This window comes from Lonchura striata, chromosome 28, assembly GCF_046129695.1.
Source record: "Lonchura striata isolate bLonStr1 chromosome 28, bLonStr1.mat, whole genome shotgun sequence".
Lineage (NCBI taxonomy): Eukaryota > Metazoa > Chordata > Aves > Passeriformes > Estrildidae > Lonchura > Lonchura striata.
This window is the reverse complement of record NC_134630.1, coordinates 3,547,486-3,569,209: the sequence shown is the minus strand read 5'-3', so window position 1 is coordinate 3,569,209 and position 21,724 is coordinate 3,547,486. Positions and strand designations below refer to the sequence as shown.

Genomic DNA, 21,724 nt, shown 5'->3' with positions numbered 1-21,724 from the left:
ATCTCTTCTTCTGTTTGCTTTCTGAATTTTGCTCAGTTGTGACAATGAGATATTCCCCAGTTTATTTCTGTTTATGCCATCATCAGGTTCAATAAAATCACTCTACATCCATATGCTGCTGTGGTTGTTATTGGCACTACAGGGGAACATTTAATTTTCATTTCTACCTTAAATTTATTTCTATCTGACTGTTTGGTTTCTTTTGAAAAAAAAACCACTGGCAAAGCCCTTATCCTGTTTCGATCTGAGGGTGGAAAAAACCACTCTTGGGGCTGGCTGCGAAAATACTTTTTTTTTTTTTTTTTTTTTTTTGGGAAGGTGCAGGTTTGGAGAGGTTTTTTTGTGGTCACCTCTATGAAATATAAAAAAGAAATCATTCGTGGGTCATATTTCAGGTGTTTTTAGCTGAGACCACGAGCAGCAGGTTCCTAAATTTCTACTCAGTCGAGCTCAGAGTTAGGACAGAGCCATTCACTCACAGGAAAGAATTCCAGTGGGGGTTATTTGGTGTTTTTTGCTATTTCATTTTGCAGACAATGAGGAAAAATTACATTTTCTCCCTACTCCTACTCATGCTGTGAATATCCCACTGCCACAGGGCCTCAACTGCTCCAACTTCAGGCTCTTGTGTTCAAAAATTGCAGTTATTTTTACTTATTTTTCTCTGATTTCTTTGCATCATCTGCAAGATCCTAACTGGCAAAGAAATAATCCCAATCCCAAAGAAATAATCTCAGAAATAATGCCACTGTCAGTCACACATGGTTTCAGCAGAACCATCCCGTGTCACTGGGGCTCAGCAGGAGCTTCACCTTCCCACTGCACATCTCAAGTGCACTTAAAAAACCTCTCAGGGAGGTTTGGAAGCCAAATTCAGTTATCAAGCTTCATTTCATATTGATTTGAGTTAAATTATATGAAAAATTCCCTGTGGAATGAGATACCTTTAATTGTCCTCTTATTTTTTTGAAAACCCCAAAGATTCCTGGCATGAACCACCTGCTGATGGTAACAAAATAAACCTCATCATCCCAAGAATTTGCACATTTCCAAAAAGCCAAATTTAAAACAAGGGACACAAGACAATGAAGAACTCTGCAACCTTAAAACTCAGAGCAATTAAGCCACAACTAAGTGCAATTAGCATCATCTCCCCACTTCCTCTTGCTTTTGTCAAGCTGGAATTTGCTTTCAGCCTTGACAGATTGCAGTCACCTGCTCCTCCAGCACAAGCCTGCCAATCCTGTGTGCCAGCCATGGGGAATTTGGGATGGGTGAAGCTCTCCCTGCTGTTGTGGTTTTGCTCTTTGCCATGAAGAGGTGAGATCTGGAACACCTTGGAGAGCAGAATTCTCCCTTCTGTACCACAGCATGAGCTGGGTTCAGCACTGGTTGTCACTGGGATGTCCCACACCTGCACTGGGAGCCAGCTCTGGCCACCTGCAGTCTCCAGGTGGTGGCTGCTCCATCCCTGGAGCATCCAAGGCTGAGTTGGACAGAGCCCTGAGCATCCCTGGAGCATCCCAGGTAGGGCTGGACAGAGCTCTGAGCATCCAAGGCTGGGCTGAACAGAGCTCTGAGCATCCCTGGAGCATCCCAGGCTGGCTTGAAAAGAGCTCTGGGCATCCAAGGCTGGGTTGGACAGAGCTCTGAGCATCCCTGGGGCATCCCAGGCTGGGCTGGAAAGAGCTCTGAGCATCCCTGGAGCATCCCAGACTGGGCTGGACAGAGCCCTGAGCATCCCTGGAAGACCCAAGGTGCACAGGACAGAGCTCTGAGCATCCTGGAGCATCCAAGGCTGGTTTGGACAGAGCTCTGATCATCCCTGGGGCATCCCAGGCTGGCTTGGAAAGAGCTCTGAGCATCCAAGGCTGAGTTGGACAGAGCCCTGAGCATCCCTGGAGCATCCAAGGCTGGCTTGGACAGAGCCCTGAGCATCCCTGGAGCATTGCAGCCTGGCTTGGACAGAGCTCTGAGCACTCTGCTTTGGTGGAAGGTGTCCCTGCCCATGGCAGGAGGTTGGAATTAAATGAGAATGAGCTTTAAGGTCCTTTCCAACCCAGACTATCCTGGTCCAGCTTCCTGCTCACATCAGGGTGCCCTTCCATGGGCTCAGATCCCCGCTGGGCAATGGCACTGCAGCTGCTCCAGCTCTGGAACTGCCTGAGCTGGCTCCCCAATGTGCTGTGTCCCCTTCAGGCACTGCTCATCCCTCTTTTTATTCCCACATGTCCCCAGACACCTCCCTGAGCAGGGACACTGGGGACAGCAAGGACCCTGGAGGGTTCCTCAGCTCAGGACCTGCACCTTCAGAGGGCCCAGCTGAGGGTGATGTGTCACTCAGGAAGGAGTTTGCTTGCTCCAGAGTTTGTAAGAGCACTTAAACCTTAGGCCAGACAAGGAACCATGGCCTAGAACCAGGGACATCAAGGACCTAGAACCAGGGACATCAAACTCTGCACTTCTACCCTGCAAGCCCAGGGTGGGGAAGGTCTGATCAGGGGCTGGCTGAGGCCCCCACTCCATCCTGCACAGCCTGTGGTCACTGAAATCTCTTTTCTACCTTTTGCACTCTTTCCTCTGCCCTTTTTCTGATTTTTTTTTCAAACTTTGTCCTCGATGAACAAGAAAAACCTTGCAGAGCAACACAATCCTTGTGCAGCACTTCAGGAGTGTGAGCCTGGCCCAGCCTGGGGTGGGAGGGATGCCCAGAACAAGAACTGCCTGATCCTGCAGGTTGTGTTTCCCCAGCTACAACCAGAAACCTTCACTCTCCACCAGCTGAAATAAAGACTGAGCTCCCCCACGAGCCCTGGCCTGGAGTTTGAAATAAGAATTAAGAATCAGACTGGTCTAAAGCTCCTTTTGTTGTCTCAGGAACAGTGAAGAAGCCAGATATTTTTATTTTTTGCCCTAAGAATGACAGCAAACCAGCCCCTAACCCCAGAACAAACCTGTTAGAATAGAGAAACACCACTTTGTGCATGGGATTTATGGGTGCAGGACATGCTTGAGCTTCATCCAAACACAGGGAAACCAAGGCAGGTCCAGGGACTCAACCCAAATCTCACCCAAGCATGTGCTCATCCCTCAGTGCTCCTGCATGGAAGCCACAAACCAGGATGCAAAGGCCCAGCAGAACAGTGGGAATATCACACAAAGCAGGGAAATCGTTGGCAGAGTGAGAGAGAGGCCCAGCACATAGATTTAGCACAGCCTTGGGACAGGAATGGGCTTCCTGAGGCAGAGAGAGGGGAAAAAAAAGGCATTTTCAGGCTTTTGGTGTGTGCTGGCTGAGGGGAATCTGTCACAACTCACACCGAGTCATGGCTGTGCATTCACAAATAATTTTTCAGCCGTGTTTCAGTTCCAACAAAAGGAATAAAACTTCCTCAAATGTGTTTATCTGGCTGCCAGCAACTTCCGTTGCAAGGCAGATGAAATAAATAAACCCATATTTATATTTATTATAAATAAAGAAAATAACAGAATCCTGAGCATCTCAGCAGCAACCATTATCATGGCACTTTTTGCAGACTATTTTTCCTGGGGAATGGGCTGTTTTGGGCAGCACAGCTCAATCACAGGCTGCTTTTGAGTGCCTCCTGCTGTTGAATACACCAAAGAAATAATTCTCCTACCAAAGCAGGGGAAAAGGTTGTAAATTCTGATTGTAACTTACATGGCTGTTGAGCAAACTGCTTTTGTGTGATGTAATCCCTTCATTTTTTTGTAGGTTTTCAATCGCCATTTCAAGCTAAAGGAAAAAACGTGCATAGGAGAGAGAAAAAAAAAAGGAAAAAGAAAGGAAATCAGATAGTTAGCAACAGCCAGGATTATTGTTTCTTTATTAATATTTGAATGATTAATGCTTTATATCAACAAGCTTGTGAAAAAGAGGCAAACAGATGTGGATGGAGCTGCAGAGGCGTTACTGGGACATGCAAATGGACACACAGCAGGAATCCCCACAGGGGTGACAAAGCAAGGCCAGGGGGGTTCATCTTCCACTAAAGCACTGCCTATTTACAAAAAAAAAAGCCATTTTCCTCCTCTTTTTCCCTTCCTGCTGAGAGCAAACCATCACCAGGCAGAGCCACTGCAGAGACTGGCTGCAGAGTTGGACCCAGGCTTTCCAAGGAGAGCTGGCAGTAATGACTTAGTTACTGTCACCTCTTCATATTTTGTCAAAAAGAAAAAAATTAAATAATAAACCTCAAGAATTAAATAAAGCAAGGAGAGTGCATGAACTAGAATGGTCAGAGACTGGCTGCAGAGTTGGACCAGGCCTTCCAAGGTGAGTTGGCAATAATGATTTGGTCACCTCTACATATTTTGTCAAAAACCCTAAAAAATTGAATAAAACTGGGGTGCAAGGAGAGAGCATGAACTGGAATGGATGAGGGCTCTCTGCTGCCTTGTGCCTCTCCTGAACCCTTCTTGTCTTCTCCACTCTGCTCCTGGGCCAGATTCTGGGAAGCTCCTTTAGCAGATGGTTGCTGGTCCCAAAACTCCAGAGCTCCTCTACAAGCTTTTTGCATGAAAAAAAAAAAAAAATCCTCAAAACTCACCAAACCCCACATTAGAGCCTGGCAGGAGCAGAACCTGTTTGTCTCCAGCAGATGTTCCCAAACCCTGTTTGACATGTCCCAAACCCTGTCTGAGGTGTCCCATACCCCTTCTGAGGTGTCCAAAACCCTGTTTGAGGTGTCCCAAACCCCTTTTGACATGTCCCAAACCCCATTTGAGGTGTCCCAACCCCCTTTTGACATGTCTCAAACCCCGTTTGAGGTGTCCCAAACCCCTTTTGACAGGTCTCAAACCCCTTTTGAGGTGTCCCAAACCCCGTTTGAGGTGTCCAAACCCCATTTGAGGTGTTGCAAACACCTTTTGAGGTGTTCCAAACCCCATTTGTTGTGTCCAAACACCTTTTGATGTGTCCCAAAAGCCATTTGTGGTGTCCAAACCCCTTTTGAGGTGTCCCAAACCCCTTTTGACATGTCCCAAACCCCATTTGAGGTGTCCCAAACCCTGTTTGAGGTGTCCCAAACCCCGTTATCTGTGCCCTGGCAGGACAAGGCAGCAGCACACAGAACCTGCAGCCAAAGCTCTGCTCTCTGTCCTCATTTAACCCTTGTGGGCACACCCACAAAGCATCTGCAGATGATCTGCCCATGGCCTCCTGCCCACATTGACTCACCCCACAGTGGAGATTAGGGCTGAGATAAGCCCAGCCCTAACAAAGCCAGGCTCTGTCCCAGCAGGGTGGTGAGCAGAGCACATCAGACCCAGCTTCTGAAGTGACATGTGAAGGTGGCACCACCTCCAGCACAGTGCCTTGGCTCCCACCCCGAAGTGGAGCTACTTCTTGAGGTGTTCTCACCCCATTCAGGCTCAGATTAGTGGGGTTTCACTGCCTCACACCATGATGGACCAGGAGGAAGCACAGCCTGAGTGCTGACACAGCTTCAGGAAATGAGTCAGAGGTGGAGGGAGACCCAATTTCCTTCCTCTGCTCAGGGGCTGTTTGAGCAGCAGAACAGAAACGCTGCCTGGCCTTTGCTGTTGGCAGGTATCCCATCCAAAACCTTGCATCTGCAATAAAATCTATTTACAGGGGAAAGACCAAAAGCTCTTAAGCAGCTCTGAAGGAAGGTGAAGAGCTCTGAGGACCCACTTATGGGAGGTCTCAAGGATTTCCTCTCTTGGTCCAGACTAATTTAGGTGAAGATTAATAGTGCTGTGTTGGCACAGATATTGAATGTTCCCTGTGCTGCTTCAGCCCATCTGCTGGAGCACAATATTGGTGTTCCAGCAGAGAGGGAAGATTTCCTAAGAGGTTTCTTGAAGTATCTGAATTTTTTTCTTTAGTGCACACACAAGTTTTACCAAACATCTTTCAGCTTCCTAAAGCAGCTCTTGGACCACTGCTAGTCCTGAAGTACTCCCTTGTTTCCATTCTCCTCTGGAGGTGCCTTCTTTGCCTTCCAGACCTCCAATCCCTCTGTTTCCCCACCACTGACCACTCTGAGCTCTGCTTTCCTTTCCTCCCACAGAGCTCCCAATCCTGCCCCACCACATTTTGCCAGAGCCCCTCTGGCCTCCTTAACACCAGCCTTTGTTTAGGCTGGACATTAAAACAGAAAATAATGTTCCAGCCCATGGATTTGATTCAGTCCCTGCTGTCCTTAAGGCACCCATCCTTTCTGGTGGGTGCCCAGAGCAGCTGTGGCTGCCCCTGGATCCCTGGCAGTGCCCAAGGCCAGGCTGGACAGGGCTGGGAGCAGCCTGGGACAGTGGGAGGTGTCCCTGCCATGGCAGGGGTGGCACTGGGTGGGATTTAAGGTCCCAAACCAAATGACTCCAGGATTAATTCCAAGCAGTCAAGGCTCTGCTCCACCTCACTCTGTGCTGGAAGGACTGACAGCCACACACAGACACAGCCCTGGGCTGCCTGCCAGGCTTTTTCCCACCTTTTCCAGCCCTTCCTCAGATATTTTGTGTTAAAATACCTTCAGAAAGCTCATTCCTACATGCAACAGAGTGAATTTATCTCAGATGTATTTCCACAAAGGTCGCTTTCTAATTTTTTTTTTTTCTGATGAACAGCCTTATCTCATATAATAACTACCAACTAAATCCATTCATGGGATATTTCTACTGACATATTTTCCACTTGGGCTTTTATATTGTGCTCATCACCATGGAAATTACAAAACCCCCAAACAACAACAACAAAAAAGTCCCCCAAAATTCCAAGAGTAAAGTTGTGCAGTTTTGTAAGATGCAGTCCCACACAGGTGATGCTTCCAAATATTAACTTTGAGCAAAAACCAAATGGTCCAGTGCTAATTTTTAACTATGAACAGTTAAAATACACACACACACACACACACACACACACACACACACACACACACACACACAATTCTCACCCAAGAAAAGAACCTCAGCATCTGCCATTTTCTCTTCCACCCAAACCAAGGACTTTTCCCCTGTGCCTACCCAAGGCAGAGTACAGTTACTACACGAGCAAATCAACCTTTCAAGGCACAAAGATTCAAAAAACATAAAGTCTATATTCTAAAACTCAGTGGGAAAATAAAGTACAACTTAACAGGCTAGATTTCCATGAGTTCTCAGTGGCAACAGCTCCTGTTTTTCTCCCTAGTGATGCTGCTCACATTTTAAATTCTGGCTACATCCCCTGAATTGCACCTACACTAGTATTTATATTTATATATGAATGCATAAACACACAGAAGTCTGCAGAGGGAGGTGAGCAGTGTCCCAGGAAATGAGCTCCAAGCACTCCTGGCAGCTGCTAAGGGCTGGGAGATTCCCAAATCAAAGCCCTGGTGCTTCTTTCTGCAAAAAGGCTGTTTTGGGTGAAGAGCTGTAAGCCCTCAGTCCCACACAGCTGGCAGCTGGAGGGACACGATTTAAAGAAATCAGAACTTTAAACCATTTCTGTTTGATCAGTATTACCCCTAAAAGACATTTTCTAAACATATGGCAAGGACAGAATACACAATGGTGTAGAAGATATATACACAAAGACTTTTTGATCACTGTGCACTCAGCATCATCAGCTTGACATAACTTACTTATGTGCTAATTAGCCAATGGGTTAAGGAAGAATTTCTCAGGTCTCTTCATAATTGAAGATATATTTCAATATTTTGGGTAAGCATGTGTTAGATGTTTGACTTATCAGAAAATATAAATAGATACAAATTTACATTAGAAAATGTAAACACAGACAAATCTTTAAAAGCCAAAAATATTTTTTTTTTTGTAAGGAAAAAAAACAAATCAAATGGTTTATTAATATGCTGGTTTATGGTTTATCAAATGCTTTATTAATATTTGAATTATTAGTGTTTTCTCTTCTCTAATGCTGCATAATTTCAGTGATTTGCTGAGCGAAAGGGACAATCCAAACTGAAAAATAATTGTGGTACACCAGTGTCTATTCTCTCCCTCGCACCAAGGCAGGTTACAGACATAAACAGTGATAATGACAGGTCAGTTTAAGTTTCTGAAGGCTTTTCAGTTCCCTTTGGAATCATTCCTGGCCCCCGAGCCGTGGTGCCTGCAGGGCTACATACCGTTGCTGGAGAGGAGCGTGAGGTGTGGGACAGAGAATGTCTAGAGTTCTCCAGCCCCCCATGAATGAGATAGGCTCCCGAGCCGGAGAGGATCTGACTTCCCCCAATGTCCATGGTGATGCCCACCATGTTGTGAGAGGGAATGGCTGTAGGAGAGGATGTCGCTGTAGTCACCTGAGCTCCACCTCCTCCCTGCGCTTCGAAATAGGGCGCGGCGCCGGCGGGGGCGTAAATCTGCGCCTCGCTGCTGTAGGAGTAGGCAGCTCGTCTGTGCAGGGGACAAAAGAGAGGAGCTGGAACAGGGAATCCTGTGTTGGACAGCTTCAGGAAGCTGGGGAAGTGTCAGAAAACCCCTGGTGTTATAGGTCAGCCCTTAGGTCAGAAAACCCTGGTGTTACAGGTGTTCCCCACTGAGAAGATGATTCTCGTTCGCAGCCCCGTAGGTATGGTAAGGTGGGAAGAGGAAAGCCATACCACACCCCCATCATTCCTCAGGTGACTAAAGAGCAGGACCAAATTTGCCTCTGTAATCCCATTTTTTCCATTTCTCAATAGGATTTTTCCTGTTTCCACTGTAAGATTATGGCCCTGCTTCAAGTGGCAGCCCCATAAATATGGTAAGGTGGGACAGGAAAGCCATACCACACCCCCATCATTCCTCAGTTGTCCCTTAATCCTACACAGACTAAAGAGCAAGACCAAATTGGCCTCTGTAATCCCATTTTGTCCATTTCTAAATAGGATTTTTCCTGTTTCCACTGTAAGATTATAGCCCTGCTTCAAGTGGCAGCCCCATGGGCATAGGAAAGTGGGAACTAGAAAGCCTTACCACACCCCCATAATTCCTCTTAATCCAACAGAGACTAAAGAGCAAGATCAAATTGGCCTCTGTAATCCCATTTTGTCCATTTCCAAATAAAATTTCTCCTGTTCCCACTGTCCTCGCCCACATCCACAGGTGCTGGTAAAATTATTTTCATTTATTTTTTTGAGAAGGGTAAACCATCCAAATCAAAATAAGAGTTAACTGTTCGAGCCAAATGAGGTATAGAAAAGGAAAAGGGGGGTTGTTATAGGTAAGTAATTGTAATAGTTAGCTCTCATTATTAAGAGATAGGTATTTTGTAAATAAGCCACATGGCTGGTAGTCATGGGGACTCGCAGTGCTGAAAACCTTTTCCTTATTAAAAAAATTATTTTAAAAAATTATTTTAAAAATATTAAATTCCTGATTAAAAAAAAATATTTGTTGTAATATTTTTTAAAGATTTAATAAACCTTTGAAATTCTAGAAGTGAGCAGTTGTTTCTCACAGTCTTTGGGGTTTGCTCTGTTGGAATGGGAACAATCAGCCCTGCAGCACAAGCTCACAGTGAGGGCAGCTCCTTGTGAGGAACTGGGGTGAGGAAGGCCAAAAGGAGGCACAAAATGGGGCACAGGAGGCAGGAGGAAGAAGAAATTCTAAGGGTAGAGAGGCCCTGGCACAATTTTGGCTGCTCCATGCCTGGAAGTGTCCAAGGCCAGGCTGGACAAGGCTTGGAGCAGCCTGGGATGGTGGAAGGTGTTGGGGAGTTGGAAGGAGATGGGCTTTAAGGTCTTTTCCAACCCCAACCATTCTGGCATTCCTTGACTATATAAAATATTCCAACACCCCTTTTTCCCTCTAGAAGTTCCACTTCTAAAGCTGCTCATGTCACCACACAAAGGGGAGCAGGATTCCCTGGAGAACAATCCCTCCATGAGGACAACACCCCCAGGGCTGGAAACCACCCTCACCCCCACCACAACACCTGAAACAGCTCCAGCTCCTCCTCCTCCTCCTCCTCCTCCTCCTCCTCCTCCTTCCACGGTGGGGCTGGGGAGGAAGGAGCCCGGGGGAGGGAAGGGCTGGGAGGAGGGATGGGGACAGCTCAGAGAGGTTCTTACATGGTTCCATTGGTGTAAACAGCTTCTCCTCCTTCCACATACTGCACCTGGGCTGGATAAATGTGCTGCACAGACTGCACCTGCAACAGGCAGCAAGAAGTCAGGGATTGCTCAGGAGCTGCTGGTTAAACTGCACAGCTCTAACCTTTGAAAAAAAATTAAAAAAAAATAAAACACCCTCCTGCTCCCCCTCCCCTTCCCCTCCATGCTTAGGAACGCCAAAGGAGGTTTTTATTTTCAAAGGTCAAGTTAAAATAGATAAATAAGTGGCTGCTCCATGAGAAGTGGAACAATGGAGCTGGGTTTTCTCTGGACATGTGTTTTGGGGCTGATTAATAGGGGTGAGCTCATGATGCAGCCTTTCCTTCAGAGGGGAGCCTGAGTGTCCAACTGCACCCCAGCCCCCTTTTTTGTTGCCCTGGGAGGGAAGGAGTTGCCCTCTATCAAATTTTCTTCCCCTGAAATGGAGCCACCGAACAAAAAAATCACTAAAGGAAAAAAATTAAGAGGGTCAGACTCGCTGTCCACATGGAGCAGCAGCACATATCCCTGGTTTCTTAGGAAACAAGCCCTGGAAAAGGCAAAGTTCAAATAAATAAAAACACTTGCACGGCTCTCTGGCACCAAACCTTTTTATGGAGCCACGTGCAGGCAGTGAATTTGTTTACTTAAAAAAACAACCCAAACATTTTGCCTCTGAAAAACATCCTTACTAAAGGAGATTGCTTTTAATTTAACTTTGATTTGATAAATGCTTTTAAATTTAAGTTGAAAGCACCCATCAAATGTTCAAATACATGAAAGACAACTGCTACAACAAAGGTTCTTCCTAAACTTCAAATATCTTGAGAGTTTCTTTTGTCATCAGTCTAAGAAAGGAGGAGAGAACTGGAGAAAGTGATCCCAGCTCTGTGACTGCCCACAAGACTTTAATTAAGATTTTTCAGAAGTGAGCCTGGGGAGCTGCTGGTGCAGGGGTGTCTGTCCCAGTGCTCATTACCTGCTGTGGAACCTGCTGGACTCTGGGAACAGAGATTTGCTGCATCTGAGCCCCTTTGGGAGCGGAGCCTGTGGCTTGGACCAAAACCCTCTGCAAGAAGAAGATACAGGAGGAGACAATTTTAGTGCATAACACAGGTGAGCCAGGTGTTCTCTTCCAAAATTTCATGGCCAACTTGCCCCTGACACCAGCAGCAGCAGTGGCATCCTGTAATCAGTGGTCCCCACCCTCCCGTGGGGTGCACCAACCTGAACTCAGCCCCCTGAATTTGGGCAAATTTCTGACAGGAATCATCTTTAAACCTCCATGAAAGGAAGCAGCAGTTCATTGATAAGCTCAGGCACAGCTGAGCAAGAATCACTCCTCACACATCCACATTTGGCTGAAAAGCTCCTTCTCTTAGAGCTGCTAAACCAACCACACTCTGTCTCCTGCAACAAGGAATCCCACCCAGCTCCTGCCAGCACCAAAGCTCAGGTGGTTCTGCTTCTCCCTGCAGGGCCACCACGGGCACAGGGACATTTTGTGATGGTTGCTCTGTCACTTCCATCATCCCTGTCTTACACTCCACTTTCAGTCTGAGGTTGTCAGAACATCTCAAGAGTGCTCAGCACCTTCAGATCCAGCAAAACAAACGTGGGGGTGTGGTGGATGGAGAGAAAGGATTCAGTGGGAGCAGAGCCAAGCATCTCCATGGCCTCTTAAACTTATTCCAAGGACATACATCTTTTAAAAGTACCCAGGAGATTTGGCCAACAGAACAAAGAGCCAGAAAACAATCCCAGAAGCAACCTTGATAATTACTGCCTACCTTATACAGGGATATTTATGATTTTAGCCCTCCTAACAAACCTATATAACAACCAGAAATCCGGTTCTAGCAGAATTATAGGTTTATGAGAATTGCCCAGATCTCCAGGCAGCTGCTCCATCTGCAGTCCCCAGGAGACCCTGCACTGAGGACACCCACACTTATTCCAGCCATCACCTGGGCTGTTTTCCCTCCAGAAGGGGCTGTCACCAGTGCAGGATGGGGACAGCAAAAGCCCTTTTTGAAATCACACCTTGGCAGTGCCACATACATCAAAGACTCTTTCCTTTCTCCTACTGATTTCCCATTTTCTGGCATGGCTTTTGCCAAATGCCACACTCCAGGCCCAGCTCAGCTCCTCACTGCCTGTCCAGGTGCTCTTATCTTCCAGCCAAGATAAGGAATCATCCCCAACCTGGAAGGTGAGGCCATCCTGCTCAAACCAGAAGGGGCACCAGTGCTCAACAAGCCTGAGGGCTTCAGCCTCACACCATTCCTGCTGGCAGCAGCTCATCCCAGTGCTTTCTTCATCCTGCTGCTGAGAAGGAAGGCTCTGGATGCTCCTCCTCTTCAGCACTCTTCCACGATCCCCTGGATTTTCCTTAATCCGTGGAGTCCCACTCGGTGCTCCAGCACAGGCAAAGGTTGGATGGGTGATTTCATAATCCAAAGGTTTTCCAGCCTTTGTTCACAGCCAAATCCACACTGTGATCCCCAGGACACCTGGCACTGCTGTCCCCATCCCTGCCACGCCAGCAGGGAAGGATCTCCGTGGATGGGAAGGCTGGGAGGTGACAGCAGCACTCTGGATCACCCCATGGGAATGTCTGTGGCTCCTGGAGAGTCAAATACTCCTTCTAATTCCCAATCTTTATTTGTTCCTTTTCATCAGCATCAAGTGGCAGTGCTGCTGCTCACTTAGGAGTTGGAGAAGGATGAAGCTGAGTTACACCCACCCATACTCTTATCCCTCCAGCTTCCTGAGACAGAAATTTCTTTTGCAAGTTCCCCAAAAGGCATAAAAAGGAAGAAAGAGGAACCAGTTTCACTTAACCCTTCCCATTTTGCATTGGGTGGTTCCTGTTCATCACTTGAAGCCATCACTTGTCTCCTGCTGGGCCTCCCAACGGCAGCAAATTCATGGGCATTAATCATAAACCCTCCTCTGCAAATTAAAATGTTGGGATCTGCCTACCCAAGGAAGAGACCATGGAATGGTTTGGGTTGGGGGGGACATTAAAGCTCATCCAGTGCCACCCTGCCACGGCAAGGACACCTTCCACCATCCCAGGCTGCTCCCAGCCCTGTCCAGCCTAGCCTTGGGCACTGCCAGGGATCCAGGGTGGGCACCCTGTGCCAGGGCCTGCCCACCCTGCCAGGGAACAATTCCTGCCCAATCTCCCATCCAGCCCTGCCCTCTGGCACTGGGAGCCATTCCCTGTGTCCTGTCCCTCCAGGCCTTGTCCCCAGTCCCTCTCCATCTCTCCTGGAGCCCCTTCAGGCCCTGCCAGGGGCTCTGAGCTCTCCTGGAGCTTCTCCTCTCCAGGGGAGCACCCCCAGCTCTCCCAGCCTGGCTCCTGAGCAGCCCTGGCAGCATCTCCGTGGCTCCTCTGGACCTGCCCAAAGCTGTCCTTGCCCTTCTTGTGCTGAGGACTCAAACATGGCCCCAGCAGTGCAGGGGGAGGCCAGGAGGGCAGAGCAGAGGGGGAGAATCCCCTCCCTGAGCTGTGGCTGCAGCTCTGCCCTCACCTCTCAGGTACCTAGCAGCACTGTTCCATCCTCCCCTTACTGACACCCCAAACCATGACAACAGGAAATTCACCCCAAACAAACACTCAGCTGGCACAAAGTGACTCCTTTGGGGACCTAAATTAAACCCCAAACACTTTTAAACCTTGCAGACGCACTGGGAGCACTCAAACCCACAGGCACAACACCTTTATCAACAGGTTGTCCCTACTACCTCCACGAGCTGATTAAAAACCCTCTCCCCACTATCAAAAGCTGGGATTAAAATATATCTGCCAGGGAAAAAAGGGCTCTTTTCCATGGAAACAGCATCCCCAGCTGTGCATACGTTACCTGCTGCGAGGCTGGCACTGGCTGCACCACTGGTGCCTGCGCTGGGGCCGACGTGTGAAGAGCCACAGAAGCTGCTGAGTCTGATCCACCCTCTGGACTCTGCATGCTCACTGCTGGGGACAGCACAGGGACATCAGAGGGGACAGCACAGCACAGCCACACACCCCCCAACCCCGCTAAACCAAGGGTAAAATCCCAGTGGAATATCCAGAGGGAAGAGCTGGGAAGGGAGGCAGCTCCCGTCCTACACACAGGGCTCCTTTTAGTGCCTGCAGCTAATTTTAATGCAGAATTATGTGAAGGAAAAAGAAAGTTGCACAATTGTTACACGGAGAGGAGAGGGAAGGAACAGAAAATGCACTTCTATATTTAACTGAAAAGTGGTGTTGGAAAATTATTGTGTCACAGTGAGCATCACACATGATTGGGAAGAGTAGGGGCATATTTTTAAAATAATGCTTTCTCCCCTTCTGCCTTATCATGTTTAACTACTGCCAAAAAAAGTTTTTTATCAAACCTAAATTCCACTGGGAATGTGGGGCGGCCAGCTTGGGTTTACAACCAGAAAAAAACAAGAATGAAGAACACAAGAACAGCAGTCATCATCATTTTAGAAGCCCCGAAGCAGCATCTCCACCCTCCCATCCCTGGCCTTGCCCCAAAACCCCACCGAGGTCCCCAGCCAGCCACAGCATCACCCCCCAGTGCCACACAACCCTGCAGAGCTGATGGTGCCCTCAGCATCCTCAAATCCCAGTCCCAGCTCTCCCTCCTGGCACTCTCCCAGCCCTGGGGACACCCGGAGATGCTGAGACAGCACAAAATGGCATTTTGAGAGATTTTTTTGGGGTGGGGGAGCCTTTTTTCCTTGTTTTCTTGTGAAATTTCCTGCTTAATAAACTATTTTAGGAGGGTTTCTGCTGTCACTTCAAAATCAAAAGGTTAAAAACATCCAGATTTTGGGCAGTGTCATTTCTGCTTTCTTGGACTCACTGCTGAACCTCTAAACAACATTATGATGGCTTTTATTTCCCTTCTCCTGCCAGTATTTAAACTTTTCCCTCACCTTTGTGCAAGTTAAGAGAAAAAAGGGAAAAAAGAGAAATTGAAAGACACTGCACCTGTTCATTTGTATTCAAAAGAAATGCAAGGGGGTGTGAAGTTACAGAATTTACCTGTTTATTCCTTCAGCCATCAACAAACCTCCCCAAATATTAAAATTCTCCAAAACCCAGGTTTTTAATTTTTTTTTTTTTTCACAATACTCCATACTCCCCAATTACTCTCCCAACATTCCTAAAGCCCCAGAGCTTGCAAATAATTTTTCTCACATCTGGGTGAAAAAGTAGATACAGAACCCACACAGTCACAGCTACCAGATGAACCTAACGAGCCAGAAACAATGGAAATTAAATCAATATTTATTCCTGTGTCCCCCCAGGCCCCTCCAGCTGCCCTCAGCACCCCCATCCCTGCAGCTCTGCTATAAAAAGGCAGCACCTGCCTCTCCCCATCACTGCCTCTGCCTGGGCTTTAGCCAAAACCTCCCTGTGAGAAGATTCCAGTGGCAACAGTGCCGTGGGATCAGGAAAGTAAGATTTCTCCCAGTAAATTCCAGCTCCCCGCCTGCTCCAGCCACAAATTATTTGCAATTAAACACTCAGGCAGCACTGCTGGGTTTGGAATGCTCAGGTGGAGATGCTGGGCAGGACAGGGAGGCACTTTTACCACATCCAATCCCCTAACTTTTCCAAAAGTGTTTATTTTCTGTCTCTTGTGCCCTGGGCTTTGGTTTGCAGCTCCCCAGGGTTTTCTGAGTAGTATGGTGAGGTTACAGAAGAGAGGTGGGTGAGTTGATAAAGCTGTTTTAATCATCTGTTAATGGTTCTGGCAGGGTCAGCTCTTGGCATTTTAGGTCTACCAAAGGTCTCCTTTGAAGTGCAGCTATAATCAGAAAAGAACACTTAGAAGAGATGGATTTAGACTTTGATGATCCCTGTAGGTCCCTGCCAACCCAGAATATTCCACGATTCTATGATTCAAATCACCAACAACTCATCTCTGCTGATCCATTTTGTCTTCTGCTTTCCCTCAGTGGCCAGAAGGGAGCAGAGAGATGTGGGCAGGGTGGAAGGGGAATTGTCTGCTGCCAAAATAAATGCCCAGTGTGATTTTCAGGTTTGTCCCACGAGGCAGTGATGACAGCCATGCCAGACACAAAGGCTCCCAGGAAATCTGCAGGTGGTGTGGGAATCCAGGGCTTCCCTCTGGCTGCCCTGGGACCCTGGCAGGGGTCAGGAACCCCCTGGACAGAGCCCCCACAGACACTGGCTGTGATCTCTGGCCATGGAAAAGAGTTTTCAATCTTACAGGATGAATTACCAGCTCTGAGTGTTTGATATCAGTAATAATTAAGTGTGGCACGGGTGCAAAAGTAAAATTTTAGGATTCTAGATTAGGGGTCCAAAGGGGACAAGATGGAGGAAATTGGGTGTGCCTTGTCCTTTTTCTCCTTCTCCATGCCCTCCATGTCTCACTGTGGTGTTGGCATTTTTCTGTTGGTTCAGGCTGGGGACACACTGTCCAACGTAGGTGACAGATATTGGCACGTTCTTGTAAATCCAGCCCAGGGAGTTTCTGGTATTTAATGTTTGTCACATCCCACTGAGGGCAGAGCCCCACACGCTGCCCTGCAGGACAGAGCTGGGCAGGGCAGCAGAACATGTGAGAGATAAACAGAATAAACAACCTTGAAACAGCACAGACCAATTATGGCTTCTGCTTTGGCAGCGGGGCAGAAAGACAGAGACTTTCTACAATCTCAGAATCATCAATACCTCAGATCCCGACAGGTGGCACTTCCAGACAAGGTAGACAGACAGAGAAGTCCTGGGCTGTTAAGCCACAAGAACAGGACTTGTTATTACTTTATTTATCAGTGCAACATCCTGGAGAAAGAATAATTCACTTCTCATTAAAACCATCCTGCGCTTCCTGAGAATGGGATTCAGATCCGTGTGTGCCATCTGCTCTGGGTAATCTGTGCTGATGGAAAGCTGACAGCACACACAGAATTCCTGTGCTCCCAGAAACCAGCACGAGGTGCTGCAGAGCTCTGCTGATGCCCTGGCAGCACGGCTGCCAAGCCAGCTGGCACCTGAGCCAAGGCTCCAGAGGGTGGAGAAAGCATTCGCATCCAAGGAGGAGAGGAAATGTGGCACCCAAAGCCTTGCTCTTTGCCCTTCTCCACATTTTTATTTTTTAAGAACAGGTCACATAAGTCAGAGGTGGGACTGGCAAGGTTGGTACTCATGGGGTATTCACAGAATTCACAGAATCACGGGGCTGGAAGAGACCTCCAAGGTCATCGAGTCCAGCCCAGCTCCAACATCTCAACTGAACCCTGGCACCCAGTGCCACATCCAGGCTTTGTTAAACACACCCAGGGATGGTGACTCCACCACCTCCCTGGGCAGCCATTCCAGAACTTTATCACCCTTTCTGGAAAAAACTTCTTCCTAATATCCAACCTATATTTCCCCTGGGGCAGCTTGAAGCTCTGTCCTCTAGTTCTGTCAGTTCCTGGAGAAAGAGCCCAACCCCACCTGAGCACAGCCACCTTTCAGGTGTACCTGAAACCCTTCCACCTTTCAGGGAGCTGTAGAGAGTGATTTAAGTTGATTTAAGTCTTGTATTTCCACCATAGATTGGTTTGGGTTGGAAGGGACCTTAAACCTCATCCCATTCACCCCTGCCATGGGCAGAGACCCCTCCCACCATCCCAGGGGGCTCCAAGCCCTGTCCAGCCTGGCCTTGGATGCTTCCAGGGATCCAGGGGCAGTTCCTGTCTCAAATTCTCAGCAGTTCCAGGGACAGGAGCTCCCCTGGAGCAGCTCTGTGGCAGCTCTGCCACATCCTAGAAACAAGTTTCAAAGGATGGCCTTATAAATAAGACTAGATACTGTGGAGAAACAGAACTATAAAAGAGGCATTCAAGTAGGACCCACGAGGGGTAATTTTAGATGATTGTTTTTAAGGCATTTACAGCTTGGTGTGGCTACAGCTCATAGGCCAAGAAACGCTTATAGTATTTTGTAATTAGGAAATAGTTTACTTCTGATTATGATGGTGTGAATTATAACATCTGTGTTGTCTCATCCTGCAAATGAGACTGAAAATGGAATAAAAGTTTTTAAAACTCCTCTCAGTTGCCCCATCTCTGAGTCAGAAAAAGGTTTGATCTGACAACAACCCTGAAGCAAAGGCCCATGAAAGGAGTCCCTGCTCTCCTCCCTGAACACTTTCCACCTCTCACAGGGGAGGAATTTCCCAGAGTTCTGCATCATCTTCTCAGCAGAAACTCCCTGGCTCAAAAGCCCTCCTGCCTCTCTTAGACCTGGCTAAGACACAGAGTTTAGCCCACCTGCAGCTCTGCCACGAGGGGCTGGCACAAGCCACTGAAGGTGCCTCGTGGCCTCTCCTGGCAGCCCTGGCACTGGGCACTCTGCTAATTGAGCAGTTCATTAATAACCAACAAAGCTTCTGCTGGGTCACACAGAGGATCAGCAGCATCCACAGTTTCGTTTCTCACTTCCAGGCCTCCTTACTGGGTGAAGAAGAGCAAAAAAAAAAAAAAAAAAAGTCAGTTTTTGTGGAGAAATGAGCAGATGGGCCTGGCCATGCAGAAGGAATAAAATCATGGTGAGAATCCCACAATGGTTTAGGTGGGAAGGGACCTTAAAGCTCATCTTGTTCCAATGCCCATGGCAGGGACACCTTCCACTGTCCCAGGGTGCTCCCAGCCCTGTCCAGCCTGGCCTCGGGCACTGCCAGGGATCCAGGGTGGGCACCCTGTGCCAGGGCCTGCCCACCCTCACAGCCAGGAATTCCTTCTTCATTTTGAGTTTCTAATCCAAATCTGCCCTTTCTAATCCAAATCTGCCCTCCTTCACCTTAAAGCTATTCCCCTTGTCCTGTCACTGCATGGCTTTATGAAAAGTCCCTCTGCAGCTCTTTCATAGGCACCTTTTGGGCACTAAAAGCTGCTACAAGGTCTCCTTACACTGGATTTATTCAGCACTTTGGCATTTCAGGGAGAGACAAGTTTAAAGTTGCTCAACATGGCTGGTGATGTCACAGGGGCCAGCAGGGCCCTGGAAGGCATCAGAGACATCTGGATTCCAGGTTGCATCATCAGGGAGTGAATCAGGCAGATAACCAGGCTGCTGCCTCTGGAAACCTTCTGTTTACACACAGCTATCTGGGTATCCAAGCAAACAGCAGGGACAGGAAAGGAAATTCAGGGGAAAAAAAAAATAAAACAACCCTAATAACTTCTGGGTGCTATTTCTGGTCCTGCCACCAGCTCGCTCCGTGACCTTGAACAGGATGCTTCCCTTTCCCTGTGCTTCAATTTTCCCACTCCTAAAAAAGCCACAAATCCTCCCCTAGGCAAGGTGGTTTTCCAGCACTGATCTCTGAGGGCTGTCAGAGACTTTTAGAAAGACAAGGAGGAGCAGTACAAGCCTTGAGGGCTGATAAAAACTCAGGTTTTAAATCTGCATGCTTAGAGCTGGACACTCCTTGCAGTGAGGTGGATGCTCCTGTCTCTGGAAATTCAGGGACATGAGCCCCTTTCAGCTGTCCCATAATCCTAGAAACCTCTGGGATGGGGGATAAAGAAGCAGAAATGAAAGGCAAAAAAAAGAGAGAACCCAAATCTAGGACACAGGGGTAGCTAATGACAAAAAGAAAATTGCTAAGTGAAAAAACACGGAGATTAAATCAAAATAAATGGGATGGCTCTGTCACACATGAGACTTTCCTTAGGGGTTAGGGTGGATTTTGCCCTTGTTGGCTGATGGAATTCTCCATCCCTAAGCTGAGAGCAAGCTATGGAAAAAAAAGAGCAATTATTCCTTCTTACATGCCTGCTTTTAACAGTTTTTGGTAAGCATGGAAACAATATGAACTATGTTTCATTCATAAGGCAGCCTTGCCTCCATGTAAATGGCCTTGCCTTTGTTCATCTCTCCTGCCTAAAGCTGCTCCAAAACGCTGGGGAAACAGAGATAAGAGGGGCACTTCAAAATATTTTCTATGTTCAAATTTGCAGGGGGAGTGGGGGGAAAGGAGAAGGCAGCAAGGGGAGATCCTTCAAGGATAAAATTCCTTTATTACATCCTTTTATTTCTGGCAGGACCTTTGAAATAGAACATAATACTGGGATATGAATGAGGGAAAGGAAAAGATCCTCAGTGAGTTTTTTGTTAGTTTTAAGAACAACCAATTATTTGACCTCTGGGATAAAGTTTTTTTTTTAATATCTACTTCTATTTAAGCTTCCCAGTAAACCTTGGTGGGTGTTATTGCCTCCATGGGTAAGAATTCCACTGCCCCTGTCCTTGCCATTCATAAATGGGCTTAACAAGTTCTTCTCAAAGGGGATTTAAATGTGGGGCATAAAACTCCAACAGAAAAATGAGTGCCTAGAGGTGCAGGAAATATTAAATCAGATTTTTGATGCCTGAAGGATTTATTTATAGAACCATTTCAGCTGGAAAAGACCTTTAAAGATCCTTTAAAGATCGAGTCCAATCATCATCACTGCCAAGTCCACCACAAAATTCCACAGCTTTTATTTCAAATTAATACCTAAAGGTGAGAAAAATTTATTTTTCCAGGTGAAGCTGCTCTGATGAGGCTTTTTATTCCTGATGTTCTTCAAGCAGGGAACAAATGCCCACAGCTTTGGCTCTCCAGGTAAAGCCAGGCATCCTGAATTTCTCATCATCACCTGTGCAGGTTGTCAGACATTTCCCGTTGTAAGAATTGAAAATAAATCTGCAGCTAAAATCTCTACAGACATGGGAGAGAGACGAGCTCAGCTACAGCAAGATTTGTATTTATTGGATTTGATTTTAGAGGTCTTTTCCAACCTGAAAATTTCCATGGTAGAACTAAAGCTGTTCCATGCACCAGGAAATTGCAGGAAACCTGGAGGTGGATGGGATTGCCAAAGGCATTTTATACAGGAAAATTCACCTTTAATTAATACAGCAAATAACATTTGTTCATCTTTAATATTATCAGGAATTAATGAGGTTTAGTGCAGCCAACAGCCTCACTTTGTGCTCCACATTTTCCTTTAGCTGATAGAATTTCAGGCTGTCCAGGGGGTGAGAATTACCTAGGGAATCTCATCTGCAAGTCCATGATACAGCCACAAATTTTTAATAAAAATCTCCTGATATCTGTTACTTTATTGCAAACAATGGGAAGGTTGCTGTTTAACTAAAAAAGAAAAAAATATTAAACTATTTCTCATTCACTGATCTGCAAGGATCAAAATTGAAGTCCAGGTTTTTCCTTGTTTTTTGGTTGATTTTGTGCATTTTTTTTGCATGCTTTGAAGGGAAGGCTTACATTTAAAAATAATTATTTGGTTTTTGGAACTTTTATTCTGGTTTAGCTGGCTTGGGGCTTAGATAAATGAGAAAACCAGAACAGTAATAATGGAATGCAGGCGAAATAAAAATGCTATTTAACCATCATGTTCTAGATGGGCTCTTAATGGTATTTTCTCCCCCAACCACAGAAAAAGGAACCAGGGAATTTACATTTAATGGTTTCACTACTAAGAATTCTCAACACTCTCAAAACAGACTGAAAATAATAAAAGTAATGCAAGAAATGGCTGATTTTGAATATCTTCTAGCAGATGCAAGTATCCATCTACTTCATCCACCACACTTTAGGCCACAGTTATTTTACTAAAGAAAACTTCCTTAAATA

At 46.8% G+C, this 21,724-nt stretch overlaps 1 protein-coding gene across 1 annotated transcript in view; it reads right to left on the bottom strand.

Annotated features, from left to right (window-relative positions):
* The window catches only part of RFX2 (regulatory factor X2), a 74,078-nt gene that overhangs the window by 20,148 nt on the left and 32,206 nt on the right, over positions 1-21,724 (bottom strand). The window contains exons 2-6 of the mRNA XM_021544296.3: positions 13,931-14,043; positions 11,038-11,127; positions 10,038-10,117; positions 8,112-8,379; positions 3,683-3,757 (exon numbers count right to left, since the gene is read on the bottom strand). Coding sequence (XP_021399971.2) covers positions 3,683-3,757; positions 8,112-8,379; positions 10,038-10,117; positions 11,038-11,127; positions 13,931-14,035 — 618 coding nt within the window. The 5' untranslated portion in view covers positions 14,036-14,043. The remainder of the gene's footprint in view (positions 1-3,682; positions 3,758-8,111; positions 8,380-10,037; positions 10,118-11,037; positions 11,128-13,930; positions 14,044-21,724) is intronic.